The sequence below is a fragment of the Puma concolor genome, chromosome C1 (genome assembly GCF_028749965.1).
Source record: "Puma concolor isolate L17-30 chromosome C1, mPumCon1.1.hap2, whole genome shotgun sequence".
Taxonomy (NCBI): Eukaryota; Metazoa; Chordata; class Mammalia; order Carnivora; family Felidae; genus Puma; species Puma concolor.
The window spans coordinates 103,173,971-103,188,764 of NC_141674.1; the positions used below are offsets into that span (position 1 = coordinate 103,173,971).

General features: G+C 42.6%; 1 protein-coding gene across 1 annotated transcript in view; it reads right to left on the reverse strand.

Moving 5' to 3' along the window:
* Positions 1–6,536, reverse strand: part of NOTCH2 (notch receptor 2) — a 164,911-nt gene extending 158,375 nt beyond the window's left edge. The window contains exon 1 of the mRNA XM_086717958.1: positions 6,403–6,536. Coding sequence (XP_086574084.1) covers positions 6,403–6,475 — 73 coding nt within the window. The 5' untranslated portion in view covers positions 6,476–6,536. The remainder of the gene's footprint in view (positions 1–6,402) is intronic.
* Positions 6,537–14,794: the final 8,258 nt, after the last annotated feature.

Sequence of the window (14,794 nt, forward strand, 5' to 3'; positions counted from 1 at the left end):
AGGAGGCTTCCACCAAAGTCACACACAGCACACATACACCAGCCCTGATATTCTGAATAGTTTGTAGATTATTTTTTTAAGATAAAACAAATCACTTTATTAGTCTTATAGGGATACAGAGCAGATTCCCTAGTGAGCAAGAATCAAACTCTTCTCAAGGGGAAAAAATGACCACAAGACCCAGGCAAAGCAACCTATCTCTAGTACTATCAAAGAACAACAAACAAACAAATGCTAACCCAAACACCCTTACTTTCCCCAGATTCACTCTGCAATGATTCCAAACTTCCCTAATATAAAAATTAACTGGGCTCTGCCCCTCTCCTGCTCTCTCTCTCTCTCCACTCTCAAAACTAAATAACCATTTTTAAAATTAAAAAAAAAAAATAAGTGGCTATTTCTTCAATATACAAATTCCCAGATACTATTTCAGACCCACTGAATCAGAATATCCAGGAAAACACCCCAGATGGAATCATCTCCATGCTCCTCACTAGGTCTAACTCCTTTAATGGCAGAGTAGGCATCCGTTCAGTAAAAGGTACCCCTTTTGGATCCCTGTCACTTACACAGGGCTTAAAACTTTATAAGGCAAATGCCTGAGAAGATGCCAATGGGCACAATTCTCAAGGAGACAGACTACAACTGTATATAAGAAGATCTTTCTAAAACTCAGAGTTGTCCAGAGATGAACTAAGCTGCCTGCAGAGGCAGGGAGCTACCATAAGAGTGGTCCAAGCACAAAAAAGGTAAGCTACCTATTGACCAGGATGTTGTAAGAGGAGCACATCCAGCATGGAAAGGATAGAAGTACTAGGTAAATTTTAAAGTTTCTGCCAACATATAAGTCAACAAAGAGGAAAATTTCAGCTACCCATTAACTAATAAAAAGAGACAGTATAAAAGTCTGTAGGTGGGGTCAGCTTTCAACTGATCTTTTCTCTTCAAAGGAGAAAAGAGCGTAACACACACCCCTGACTCACCTTTGGCCTCTCCTCCAAAATACCCCAAAGGTTGGGAGGACAGAGCAGGAATTACAGGTGCTGTGACAAAACTGACCTGCTGCTTGGCTGACTCTGCACATCGGACATATGCCAGACAAGTTTTATGGAGGGATGTGTGTGACATAGTGCCTGCCCTCAAGGAGCAAGTATGTTGCAGAGGTAGCTCACACACTATACAGTTCTCTCAAGGTTTTATTTGTCATTTCTCATCTTTAGAATTTTTGTTGGTTGTAGTGGTTTTTAGGGAACGCTCTTGATGGGGTAAAAAAAAAAAACTTTACTAAATATAAAGTTTGCAATAGAAGTTTGCAATATCCAGCTCATAATGAAAAATCTCAAAAAAACCATCAAAACATAAACTTAGTTAACTCTAATTTTAAAAACACTATTCCAATAATCCCCCAAATGACAAAAATTACAATAAAATATGGCAACTCTGAACAAAATAATAGAATTGCTAGTTTAGTAATATAGTAATACAGGAAACAGTAGAAGAAGCTCAAGTAAGAGGCAGGGGGTGGATGTCAGCGCCTTTGAGGTTAAATTCCAAAGTCAAAGTGACCTTTATGATTTGCAGAAGTGATCAGGGGCACCTGGGTGGCTCAGTCAGTTAAGTACCGAACTTCAGCTTAGGTCACGATCTCACAGTTTGTGAGTTTGAGCCCTGCATTGGGCTCAGGGCTGACAGCTCAGAGCCTGGAGCCTGCTTTGGATTCTGTGTCTCCCTCTCTATCTGCCCCTCCCCTGCTCGCACTCTCTTTCGCAAAAATAAATAAACATCAAAAAAAAAAAAAAAATGAGGGGCGCCTGGGTGGCTCAGTTGGTTATGAGTCTGACTTGGCCCAGGTCATGATCTCACGGTTCGTGGGTTCGAGCCCCACATCAGGTTCTGTGCTGACAGCTCAGAGCCTGGAACCTGTTTCAGATTCTGTGTCTCCCTCTCTCTCTGCCCCTCCCCTGCTCACACTGTATGTCTCTCTCTCTCTCTCTCAAAAATAAACATTAAAAAAAATTTCTTTTAATGATTTGCAGAAGTGATCAGACAAATAAAGAGAGAAGAAACCACACACGTGCGCACACACACACACACACACACACACAAATTCAAAATAGCAAGTTTAAATAAAACATCTAGGAAAGGGGAAAATTTGGTGTTGCCCCAAATGTAAGGTAAGCAATGACCCTTGCAAATACTATTAAAAAAAAAAAAAAAAAAAAAAAAAAACGGTCTTGGAGTACCATAGTAGTCCAGAATAAGAAAATGACTAAAAGTAACTGTCCAATTGAACAAATATTTATTGAGTGTCTATTAAATGCCAAGTACAGAAAGTTAGATGCCAAGTTTAGAAAAAATGCATAAATGAAAAAACACAATTCTCTTCCTCAAGATGTACACATTAACCAGAAGCACTTGAGAATGTTCTAAGTGTTTTTGTGTATATAAGCTCATTTGTACAAAAGACAAAAATGGTGCGGAGAGTGGAGGAGGCACCAGACTGAGTACCCGAAGAGAGAAATTCTACTCTCAACTCTGTAATGGCTCGGTGACTATGGACAATATACCTGGGCAAATGGAGGACCAAAATCCCTCCCACAAGATTATAAGACTAATTAAATACAGACCTGGAGGAGAATGCTGGTCTTCTGGCTCCTAGTCTACTGATCTTTCCAACATATCATTCGTACAGCAGACCAATAAAAAAGGAAGAGTAGAAGAAAATAAGACCTTTTGGTTCCAAGTCATTTGCAGAGAAAGGGAAGAAGAGAGGAGGAGAATTAGAAAAAAGTGAGAGGAAATGAAAGGTTCAAGTTTTGGCATCCAGATAGAAATGTCAAGAAAGGAAGCACTTAAATGAGTGGAAACACAACATAAGGATAATGTAAAATCTCCTATTATATTTTCATTAAAGTCATGGCTTAGAATGTTTTACTCTAAAACCACTAAGGGCAAATAAAGGGGGTCCAAAATTATATATGTATGAATGAAGCTTGAGGAATAAAAGACAACAGAGAAGAAAACAGTTGGATAGAGGATTTATACTATATCATTCAAATATATAAAGCCCTTCTAAAGGGACAATGGGGACCCACTGTGTCCAGATGAACAAGAAGAAATGGTATTATACTCTATAACTCTTATGCTGGCAATTTTAAAAATCTTTGATAGAGGATTAAACACTGGAATAGCTAAGGTTAGATTAATTCTGGAAATTATTAAAAATAAGAAGGGAAGACCCCCCCCACACACACACCACACAAACACACACTTGAAAGCAGAATAATAAACCATCAGTGTTTCCAACAAGTTACTATCAACCTGGAAAACTACAGATTCTCAGACCTACTGTATCATAATCCCTGGGTGTTGACACTAAGAGTCCCCCCAGGTGATCTTGATGTGGAGCCAGGATTTGGAGTTCCTTCTTCTATCACAGTGGACAGGGGAAGGAGGAAAGCCACTAGGAATGGCAGCAGAGTGGGAAATAGATCGATGCAAATTTTGTGGGCAAAATAGAATTTCTGTGGGCGTGATATTTTTAAAATGTATTGTAAAGCTGCTCTGAAGCATCCAAGCATATCCCACCGAATTTAAACATTTTTCTAAAAGTCCTGAAGTCAGCAAATACAATTCAGGTAAACCAAAAGTTACTTCTCTATACCACAGGAAGCCTACAGAATAGACAGCAGAATGGGAATAGCGCAGAGGGATGCCAAGGAGATGCGGGTAAGTATTTTTAAAAATCAAAACATCAGGAAAAAGAAAAGAAAGATAAGAAACCATCACTCTCCTTTCCCCTCCTCCCACCAAAGAATAATAATATAGAAAGAACAAGAAGAAAGAAAAAGAAAAATAAACTTCGTCTTCATCTGAAAGAAAACTGCTCTTTGTGATTTTTATTAAAGAGAATTCAGCTAAGAAATTATCTAGCAGGCACCAAAACCAGGGAATCACTTCCCACTGCAAAGCAAAAGAAAAGGAGCAAGAGGTGGTCTTGGATAGCTGTTTAAACAAGCAGACAGATGGGTTGACAGCTTCTCGCCTTAGGAACTCAGTGACATTTAAATTAACAATTGGCCACAATCCCAAATACAGGAACACTCAAAAATTTGGAAGAGTGTTATAATTGACATGACAAAAAAATGCCATGATAATAGATGGAGACTCAAGAAACCTTCACTGCCAGACTCTGAAAAGATTTAAAATTTGCACCCAAAAACAGGTTTTATAATCTCATTTATTGCAGTAGTTTAGCATCTGAAGAACACCCATCTGAAAATCAAAATATCCATATTTAGTCCCTTGAACTTACTGACTTAACACTCACCTTGTCCACCTAAAAGCTAGCTGGTAATAGCAATACCTCATCAGTACAGAAGTATAAAAGAGGGTATCATTCTATGGACTGAGTTCCTAGAATGAGACAAGCCCTATGTGTCAGAGTAATTCTATTTTTGACATCAGTCTTATCACCTAACGCTTAATTTTGCAAATCTGTTTGCAATCATATTTACTATTCCCTCCAACTCTCTAAAGGGGATTATTTGGCTCTTTTCATAGGTGAGGAGACTACAGATCATGAAGTTATTTGCTAACGCAAGTCAATGGTAGAAACCAAGGCTTGTAATCCTCAGAGTAGCCCATCGTTTACACTCCTTTTTACCCTAAATCTACACTTACAGTAAAGCTTTCGCTCAAAAAAAAAAAAAGGAAAGGCAAGAATGCTATCCTGTTTTGTTAAATGCTTCTAAAACAACAATTTTGGTTCATCATCACATAGCCTCCTGGTCCACTTCTGAAATTCTTAGGGACACGGAGGTGTATGGAATTTGAGCTTTCCAAGCAGGATCTGGTTCGTGCTGAACAATCCAGTACTTGGATAAATAACCTTGTTCTCTTTCAAACATCTGTGATTGGCCTGTCAACTACCTGTTAACAATGAACAAAGAGCAAATTTTTCATCATCTTCTTAACCTTTTCTTTGCAAAAAGACATTGTTCATGTTCATGTTTTGGGGTGTTTTTTTTTTTTTTGTTATTTTGGGGGTTTTGTTTTTGTTTTTGTTTTGGTAAACGTAAAATCTTCCTTCAGATTAGGCTAGGAAAAGAAGAGGTCCCTATGAGTTTCACAAACATGCACCAAGCTGCCATCCCACTGGAAGCAGGGTTCATAAAAAGTAAAACACAGCCCTGCTCCGAAAGGACTTTTTGAATACCTTTTGACTGCCACTGGTTTAATATACATTCTCTTAATTAATCCTATTAGCTGGGTAATTTCATTCCCAGTTTGATTGGTGAGTTCACACAGCAGAGCGGGATTTGAACCCAGGATTACAGAGCTGGGCTCCAAAACCCAAGCTCTTTCCACTAAACAGCCTGAAGAAATTCGGAGTCTGAGACTGTGGGTGGGATGGATAAGACGTGATTCGACGTCCTCGGTCCAACCGTGTTCAGAAAGACTGTTGCGAATATCCAACCATAAAGACGCTTTCCGAGGAAGCACTTTGAATTAACGTATCCACTTTTCCTCACCCGCCCCTGCCCCACCCCCAACAATGCCAAAAGAGCAGCAAACGCCGCTGCCAGGTTGGAGGAGTTGGTGATCGTCACACCACATTCCTGGGGCTGGACACAGACTCTGAAACAGCGCCCGAGCTCAGCGCCTCGGAAAGAATAACAGCAGTCGAGATTTTTAAATCATGTGGCTCATGCAGCCACACCAGTTTCTCTACTGCTCCTGCCTCCACCTTTCAAAGGCTCGAGCAAAACACCGCGGGTTCCTCGGGACCACGGATTCCGAGTGTCCGAACCCAGGCACGCCACGAAGCCCTGTCCCCATCCACCCCAAAGCCGCCCACCCGTCCTGCGTGCCTCCCTTGGGCAGAGCGAGGTCTGGCCGTGAAGGTGCAAGCCGTTGGGCTCGGAGGCCCTGCCCCCGCTCCCTCCACGCCGGAATCTGGCATTCCTTCGCTCAGCCCATCTGCGGTCCGCGGCCGGCGAGGGTTCGTCTCGGGCAGCCGGCCCTCGGCTCTCGCTCGACCCCAGGAAACGCGGAACCAGAGGGCAACGCAGCCCAAGTCTCCGTACACGACCGCTTGGGAAAGCGAGTTTCTGAGGCTCGCGGCCCGGCCCCCCTTCAGCCGAGGAGGCGTGTGTTGGGGCCGCGGGGGTGTCGGAGGCGGCGGGGAGCGCGGGGGAGGGGGGCCCTGACGGGGTCCAAACTTTCGGGAACCGAGCGGCCCCGCTAGGAACCCGGCCTTCTCGCAGAGAGGAGGACGCAGGAGGGCGGGGTGGGGGAGGTGGAGGCGGATGGAATGGTCGCCCCAGGTGGCCGGCCGAGCTGGGCCGGCGGTGCGCGGGACCCGGCGCAAAGGACAGCGCCCCTCGGCCCGATACTCACCACGCGCGGGGGCCGCGCGGCACAACCAGAGCGCCAGCAGCGCCCACAGGGGAGCGGGGAGCAGGGCGGGCATCTTCTCGGTCGCCTCCTCCGCCGCCGCCGCCGCCTGCGCAGATCCACATGGGGAGGGGGTCCCCACCAAGGGTCCCCCCCACTCTCTCTCCCCTCCTCCTCCTGCTTCTGCGCCTCACGGCCTCGCGCTGTGCCCCGAAGCCCGGGCGTAAATGCCTCCACTCCCTGCACCCCAAGGCTGCCGCTCCTGAGCCGCCGCCTCAGCCGCCGCCCGAAGTTTGGCTGAAACTTTCTCGGCTGAGCAGAGAAGCAGCCTCGTGTGTCCTTCCGCCTCAGCCGCCTCCTCCCACCGCAAGCCCCGCCCCCTGTCGCCGCGGCCCGGGCCCCGCCGCCTTCGGCACCCAGGGGTTTCCCGCAGGAAGAAGCGCCGGCCCGAGTTGCGCGCGGAGGGATCTACTACGAGTCCTCCGACGGCCCCGCCAGCCTCCTCCGACCCGCGTCGGGTCTGGACGCGCCTTAACTCCCTCGGCGCTGGACTGCCTCCCCGGGCCGGGCCTCTGCCGAAGGAGGTGGGTGATCCGACCCTGAACTTCAGACGCTAGGGTTGCCGAGATCGTGAACTTGCCTGGAGAGACGTGCCTCCTCCAGTGAGAGAGAGGTATCGCCCCCACACATCCACACTTACACACGCTCTCGGGCTAGCTGGAGGAATGCGGTAGAGAAGGGCCAGCGCTGTCAAAGGAAATGGGGGCCAAGGCGCCAAAGGCCCCTGAAAAGGAACGTGGCCATCACCCGGGTTGTGCTGCACCGTTCATTCATTCATTCAGTCAGCAAATATTTCCCAACCGCCATACTTGGCGTAGCAGTGTGCTCAACACAATGGGATGATCCTACAGACGCGGGATGCACAAACTACTTTAGAGGAGAATCCTACAGGATTCAGGGAAGGTTTGGCTAAAGATATTCGTTGTGACATTGTTCGTAAAAGCCAAAACTTGGAAACAACCTAAATCCCACCCATAGATGAATAGATGAATAATGCATGGTATATTTGTAAAATGAAATGGAATACAGCAATCGAAGAGACTATATTCATGTATGTCAGGGATAGATCAAGAATAAGATGACAGTGAAAATCTCGGTACAAAAAGAGATATAAAGTATATCATTCATGTATATTTAATGTTTTTCAGACCTGTGCCATCTATTATTTATAGATGCATTCCACACTATATATACTATATATATACTATACTATAAAGTATACTACTATGTAGTATACTATGCTATTTTATATATATATATATATATATATATATATATATATATATATATACACACACACACACAATGGAATATACCACACTATACATATAAATACTATATTATAAAGTATACTATATAGTATACTATACTATACTATATATATATAATGGAATATACCACACTCTATATACGTATATATACTATACTATAAAGTATACTATATAGTATACTATACTATAATATATATATATATAATGGAATATACCACATTATATACATATATATATACTATAAAGATTACTATATGGTATACTATACTATAATATATATATATATATATAATGGAATATACCACACCATATATATAATTGTAATATATAGAATATAATATAAATAGAATATAGAACATATTCTATAGAATATATAGACTATAACCAGAATAGTTGTTACTCCCAGGGCAGGACAGTGGGGGATGTCACCAAGCATTGGGTACATATGGGCTTACTATTTGTAAGAAAAGAGCTGAAAACAAAACAAACAGAAGGGTTTGTGTGGTTGTAGCATTCCAGAGGACAGCCACCATAAAAGTAAAGGTACAAATAAGGGAATAAGTAGAGAAGTTCTGACACTATTTGCATTTACAGGAGTCCAGGAGGGAAGGGGGAGTTGGGACCAGGTTAGTAAGATCTTGAATGACAAGCTGAAAAGGGGGAGGACCAGTTATCCCTCAGATCATAGAAAACCACTGAAGGCTTTTGAACAGGGGTGAGACTTGGTGGAAAGAAAAGTTGCTCTGATAATCCTGTGCAAAATTGATTGTCAGGAGCAAAAGGTGAACTGGAGTCCAAGGGCCAGTCAGGAGTTTGTGAAACACTCCAGGCCTGGGGTGATGAAGGCCTGAACTAATGAGGTGAACGTCAGAATGGAAAGGAAGAGATGGAATTGAGACAATCTTGGGGGAGAGGGGGAATGGGGGGGGGTGCAACTATGTGACTAATTGGATGGGGGAATTTAGGATCCCATTGGGAAGGAGAATCCAACCCACGGGGCCTCTACCTGTCCCTTACAGGATAAACACCAAACTTTTAAAGGCGGTAAAAATACAAGGCCTTTACTTCATTGGGCCCCATCTCTCACCCTCTCTGCCCCCATTGTGAACTTTACACAATAACAGTATTGAACGACTTGACATTCCCCCAAACATATCTTCTTGTTTCGGTGTGTGTACCTTCTGTTCCTGGGCTTGGAAGGACTCCTGCCATCCCCTTCCCTCCTTCTCTTAGTGAACTTCTAGTCATCATTAATCCTTCAGGCCTGAGAAGGTTTTGCTGACACTGTAACAAATTCTTACCCCTCACGGACAGTCTCTCCACTGTACTGCTTCCTTATTTTCAGGCAATGTCTATTTTTTACACAGGACTGCTGCTATTTCTGTCTTCTCAACTAATTAGGAGGTCCTTATGGGCAAAGACCGTGGCCTTATTTATTCCCAGTGTCTATCACATAATAGATGTTGAACTATAATGTAAAACAACACTAAACAAATGCAAGTCAGTATGATTATAGGCTGGATTTGAATTAGCACTTTATAATAAATAAGCAAGCACTGTTATTGAAAGTAGTCACCTTGGGATGCTAGAAACTCTTTTCAAAAATAACATAATTAGTCAAAATAGCTTTGGAATTTCCCTTGTGCAAATATGTTCACAGAAAGAAAATAACACTACTTTTTAGTTGTTAACCCATAGTGTTACCAGCTAGGGCATTCTCTTTACCCATTAAATATAGTTCATGGTGACTTGGCTCTATAGAAATGTTAAACATCACCTGCATAGACTAGATTTGTCACTATTAAAATATATTCAGAAAAATGCGAAGGTACTCATCCCCAAAAAGCAGCTCTGGAAATGACTGAGGCTATGACATTATTTTAAAAAAGTATGCAGTTTCCCAAGGTGACTGGTTGTTGTTGTTGTTGTTGTTTTTTAACGTTTATTCAATTTTTGACAGAGAGAGCACAAGGAGGGACAGAGAGAGAGGGAGACATGGAATCTGAAGCAGGCTCCAGTCTCTGAGCTGTCAGCACAGAGCAGGGCTCAAAGTCACCGACTGTGAGATCATGACCTGAGCTGAAGTCGGACGCTCAACCGACTGAGCCACCCAGGCGCCCCTAAAATCAAATCTTCATGACAGAGAAGAGGGGGAGACACAGAATCCAAAGCAGGCTCCAGGCTCCATGCTGTCAGCGCAGAGCCGGATGCAGGGCTCAAACCCACGAACTGTGAGATCATGACCTGAGCTGAAGTCGGACGCTTAACCGACTGAGCTACCCCGGGCCCCCAAGGTGACTGTTTTAAGGAAAGTAATTATTATGTTCACATATAACTTTTGCTGGATTTGTTATAATTTTAAACTTATTGCACACATTCCCATAAGGACAAGAGGAATAAAGAATAAACATTATGAATGAAAGTAGGAGAAGGACATTACCAAAGAGGTGTTATAAAAGACATGTTTTGAAAGAAGCTATGGATATAAAGTAGTCAAAACAAAACAAAATGGGAGCTGAAAATCAAGGGGAAGACTGGAGTTGGCAAAGACAGAGAGGAAAACAAATCAGTCCAACCCATCATGTATCATTTTGATGAATATTGCCATGGGCCAGATCCTGTGTGAGTAGCTGAGGGATAAAGACAGACAAGTAACCAACAACAAAGATCCAACATGACATGTAGAATGCTGTGGGTTCACAGAGAAGGGACGATGAGTCCTGTCCCAGCCCAGGAGTGGGCAGGGAAGGTTTCTGGGAAGACGTCAACTGCTAGACTAAGAATTGAAGGACCAAAAGATTAATCGGGTAAAGAAGAAGAGTTCTCATGTTTAGAAGTCTAAGGCTATTTCAGACACAGGGAACAGGTATAGAGGCAGGCAAACAATAAAGACCTGAACCTATTCTCTAAAGTGCGAAGATAAGAACTTAGGCAGGAGCTGTGGGGGTGCAGAAAAGATGGGCTCCCAAGACTAGTAATGGTTTAGATGAGAGAGGAAATGTAGGTCAAGGAATCAGCAATGACCCAGGTATCTTGAGGCATGATGGGCTATTCCCAGGCATAGGAAATATAAGAGAAGGAAAAGGAGGTTTCGTAGAGTAGATAAATGGGCAAAAGACCAATGTTGCTGAAAAGGGGAAAGGCATGTTCAGGTGTAGCGGGGCCCTGCAGATGTTAATTGCTTTAGGATTAGCAGGATGGAATTGCACTGAAATACACTTGCTGTGGTCGACCTCCCCCCAAAGCTAACCCTAAATTCTACCGTGTGCAGTTAGGTGACTATTTCCCTAATCCCTGTCAGGAGCCAGGGGTCACGTGGTACTGTCTCAAAGCTCCAGTAGCAGCCGAGAACATAAAATTGCCAGAATTTGCCTGGAGATGTCAGCCCTAAATGTACTCAACAGTTTGATTACTCAGCTGGATTTGGGAATGGCCTTCCCTAGGACAGTACTTCTAGTCAAAGCAAATCCTACTTGACAGGAGAAATTGGCAGGAAAATATTCAGGTGATCCCATAAGTAATGAGCCAGTGCTAGTTCTTAAAGTTTCACAACTTCACTGAATCAAAGAAAAATGGGATGCCACACACTTTCATCTGAAGCAAATAAGCAAACAGAAAACCTCAGCCTCCGGGGCTCAATTAAAATCTACACACCATTAGCAGTAGAAAAACATGAATAAGGGCCAGCACTAGTTTTCATTTTAGTCAAAACTAAAAATATGCATAAATGTCTTTGCTAATTAAAACTCAAGTAAAAATTGCCTCCCAAAACAAATACAGAATTAGGCACTTATTTATTCTTAGGTCTGTTCTCTCAGATCCAGTAGGGTACGAAACCACTCAAAGACAGGGATCTTACATTGTCCATTTTGCCCCAGTTCCTAGCACAGCAGTACACATAAAGTGTTCATAGTATATGCATTGAATAAATGCTACATGAGGGGTATATATATCTATATGAATTGGAGAGAGATGCATAATTGTCTGGGTCTTTTGGAAAAGCATATGCTGAATCAGTTAAACGCTATAGATGTTGAAGAAGCGATTCTGGAGAACTTATCAAGCCTAGGTTGAGCTACTCAACACATGTACTCCACACATCTCCCCACATAACCCAGGAACCCAGAGTTGTGTGATAAAGTGTGTGTGGAAGCAAGAATTAAAAGGAAGATCTCTGCAAAATAATACCTTGCATTTGTGCAGCGCTTTAGGCTTTCCAGAACACTTTTAAGTACATTATCTTATTTGACTCGCAAAGCAACCATGGGAAACAGTCAAGCCAGTCATTTTTATCCCCCATTTCACAGATGAAGAAACTGAGATAGAGTTTAAGTGCCTTGCCCGAGGTCAAGTCATTAATGACAGCTGAGACAAAACCCCTGCTATTTCTGACTTCTTATTCAGTCTCATTCTGTCTCTTCCTAAAACATAACACCAGTTATGAAGCACATCCAAGACCATCTTTAGTTTGGGTACCTCTGGGCAGAGGGCCAACAGCTTCACCATATTGGTGAAGTCCACCATAATGGGACAAAACAAGCTGACTCATTGTAATTAGGAAGCCTAAGCAAGCGAGTACATTCTTTGGTTTAAACACATCTTTTGAGAGCCTACCCTCTGCAAAGCACATCCTTGACTCTGTGGTGATACAGATGTGCATCAGAACCAGCCCCTGTTCTCTGGACATTACAATGCATCGAGGAAGGCCAACATACAACATAACTACAGCAGAGATGAAGCATGGGGCTGTGGGAAAATAGAGAGCACTGTGATTATTTCTAAGGCCACTTTCATTTCATCCTGTCCCCAGCCTACAAGATATGAATGAACTGAGGTGGCCTATACAGCTGGACTGTAAACAGTGTGAGCACAGGAAGCATCTCTTATTCTTGTTTGTAAACCCCACAGTAGTCGGTTCTTGTCTTGCAGGGAGCATGGAGTAAGTGCACAATGAAGACCTACATTCTGAGAGGTCCACCAGGTTCAGTCAAACAGAGAACAGGTTCCAGAAGGATTCAAACTAGCTCTGAGAATTCGGAGCCAATCAGAATCTTCAGCTAATTGTCTCTGCTCTGATTAAGGGTATAAATAATATAAGAAACTGTAACCTGGGCTTCTTGACATATCTTTTCCCTTTTAGGAATATGAGTATCTCAATTTAATTGATGTCAAGGGGTGCCTGGGTAGCTCAGTCAGTTAAGCATCTGACTTCAGCTCAGGTTATGATCTCACTGCTTGTGAGTTCGAGCCCCACATTGGGCTCTGTGCTGACAGCTCGGAGCCTGGAGATTCTGTGTGTGTGTCTCTCTCTGCCCCTCCCCTCCTTGTGCTCTGTCTCTCTCTCTCTCTTTCTCTCTCTCAAAAATAAATAAATATATAAACATTTAAAAAATTTTTAATTGATGTCAAGAAGAGGAAAATTTAAGGTTGTCCTTGTATAATGAAATGTTCATATGTATGTACTACACGATGAATGGTACCGTAACTAGGAATCCCAAATTCTCCACTATCCATGAGATAAGCAGCTAAGTTAGTACAGGAATGCTCACTTTAGCATTACTTAACTTAAAATTTTCTTTTAAGTACTTTATGCTGGAGGTATTATAGTTCAATTACTAAGTGGATGTATATATTTTATATATAATGACACAAAAAGTATTGACCTGTATGCACCAGGACATCTCCCCAATTCAAAAGCAGCATAAATCCACAACTGTGTAATTATCAAACCACAATATTATTGGATAACTCACAGTGCTTCTGTCACTAAAATGGTTATGCAACTGTAGATATTTATGAAATGTTAAGGTGTTTGTTCCCAGAGACTATTCAATTGTTTCTACCAACATTCTTATATTCTTCCCTCACAATTAGCCAAGAAATTCTTGAGCAGTGAGGTCCAGGCACACAGAAAGTTTCCACCTTAAAATATGAAAAAAATCTTCATTCTGAGTACAGATCACATTGAACTCCCCTGAAGCAAAAGAAAGGGGAACATTTTCTTATTATGTGGAATTCAAAGCGGTTAACTAAGTATGAGGATGGGGGCATCACAAGTAAGGAAAAGAAATCTCACTTTTAAAAGTGAGCATTAAAAAAGATCTTCTAAAGTAATTCATCAGGAGATAATTAATGGCTGGCAACAGGTATTTATAATGGAAGCGTACATGGCCTTAACGATAGGGTTTCCTTCTGAAAACATTCTAATTAAAAAGGGAAAGAGTAATTTTATAGGAAAGTACAAATCAGTGGTGTGTATGTGTGCTAATGTGTGCAGAGACAGAGGTGGTAATTGCTGGGCTCAGACCAGGTATCTGTTGCTGAAGGTAATGACCTTGTAAAATATACAAATAGGGTTTCCAACAAAGCTGAAAGTACATCATTATTACTCATGAATGCAGGACAGAATGTAAAATTGGAATTCGGAAGGTGAGTGGTGGTTGTACTTGATCTGGACGCCAACTTGGTTTTTAATCATTCTGGTTTTTGTTAAGAATAACGTAATAGGACCACTCTGCTCTCTGGCTCAAACCACTGGTCTAAGCATTTTTCTTTCAAAACTTTGACTTTTTCCCTTTTACCCTACTTACTAAACATCTAAGCAAGAAAAAAAGAACAGATGCTAGCAAGACAGAGAATGGTTCCCACATTAAGATTTACATCTGAGTCTGGGAAAATATACCTCATTGCCTAGAAGGGCCCTGTGGACAGTTCACACCTCTGTTGGCTTCTTTTGCAAGATATAGTTACCTCAAAAGAACCTTCCTTAATTGAACTCTTATGGTCTGGAATACTGCCTGTCTACCGATGGCTATCGTTTAAAAGCATTTACTAAAGGCAGCAGTTGGGGGCGTAGATCTTTCTTAAGTAAGGGGAGGAACGGACAGCAGGAACACAGACTGGCTCATGTAAACTCCAAGTGCCGCAATGAGGAGACAACCTTCAAGTTTCAAAAAACAAACTTGGAACACGCAAAAAGTAGTATAGTTCCTTATGTGTCCTCTGCCTGGGGTTTTGAGGAGAAAAGAGAAGTATGAAGAGTTGAAGAAAAAGAGAAGAGTGGG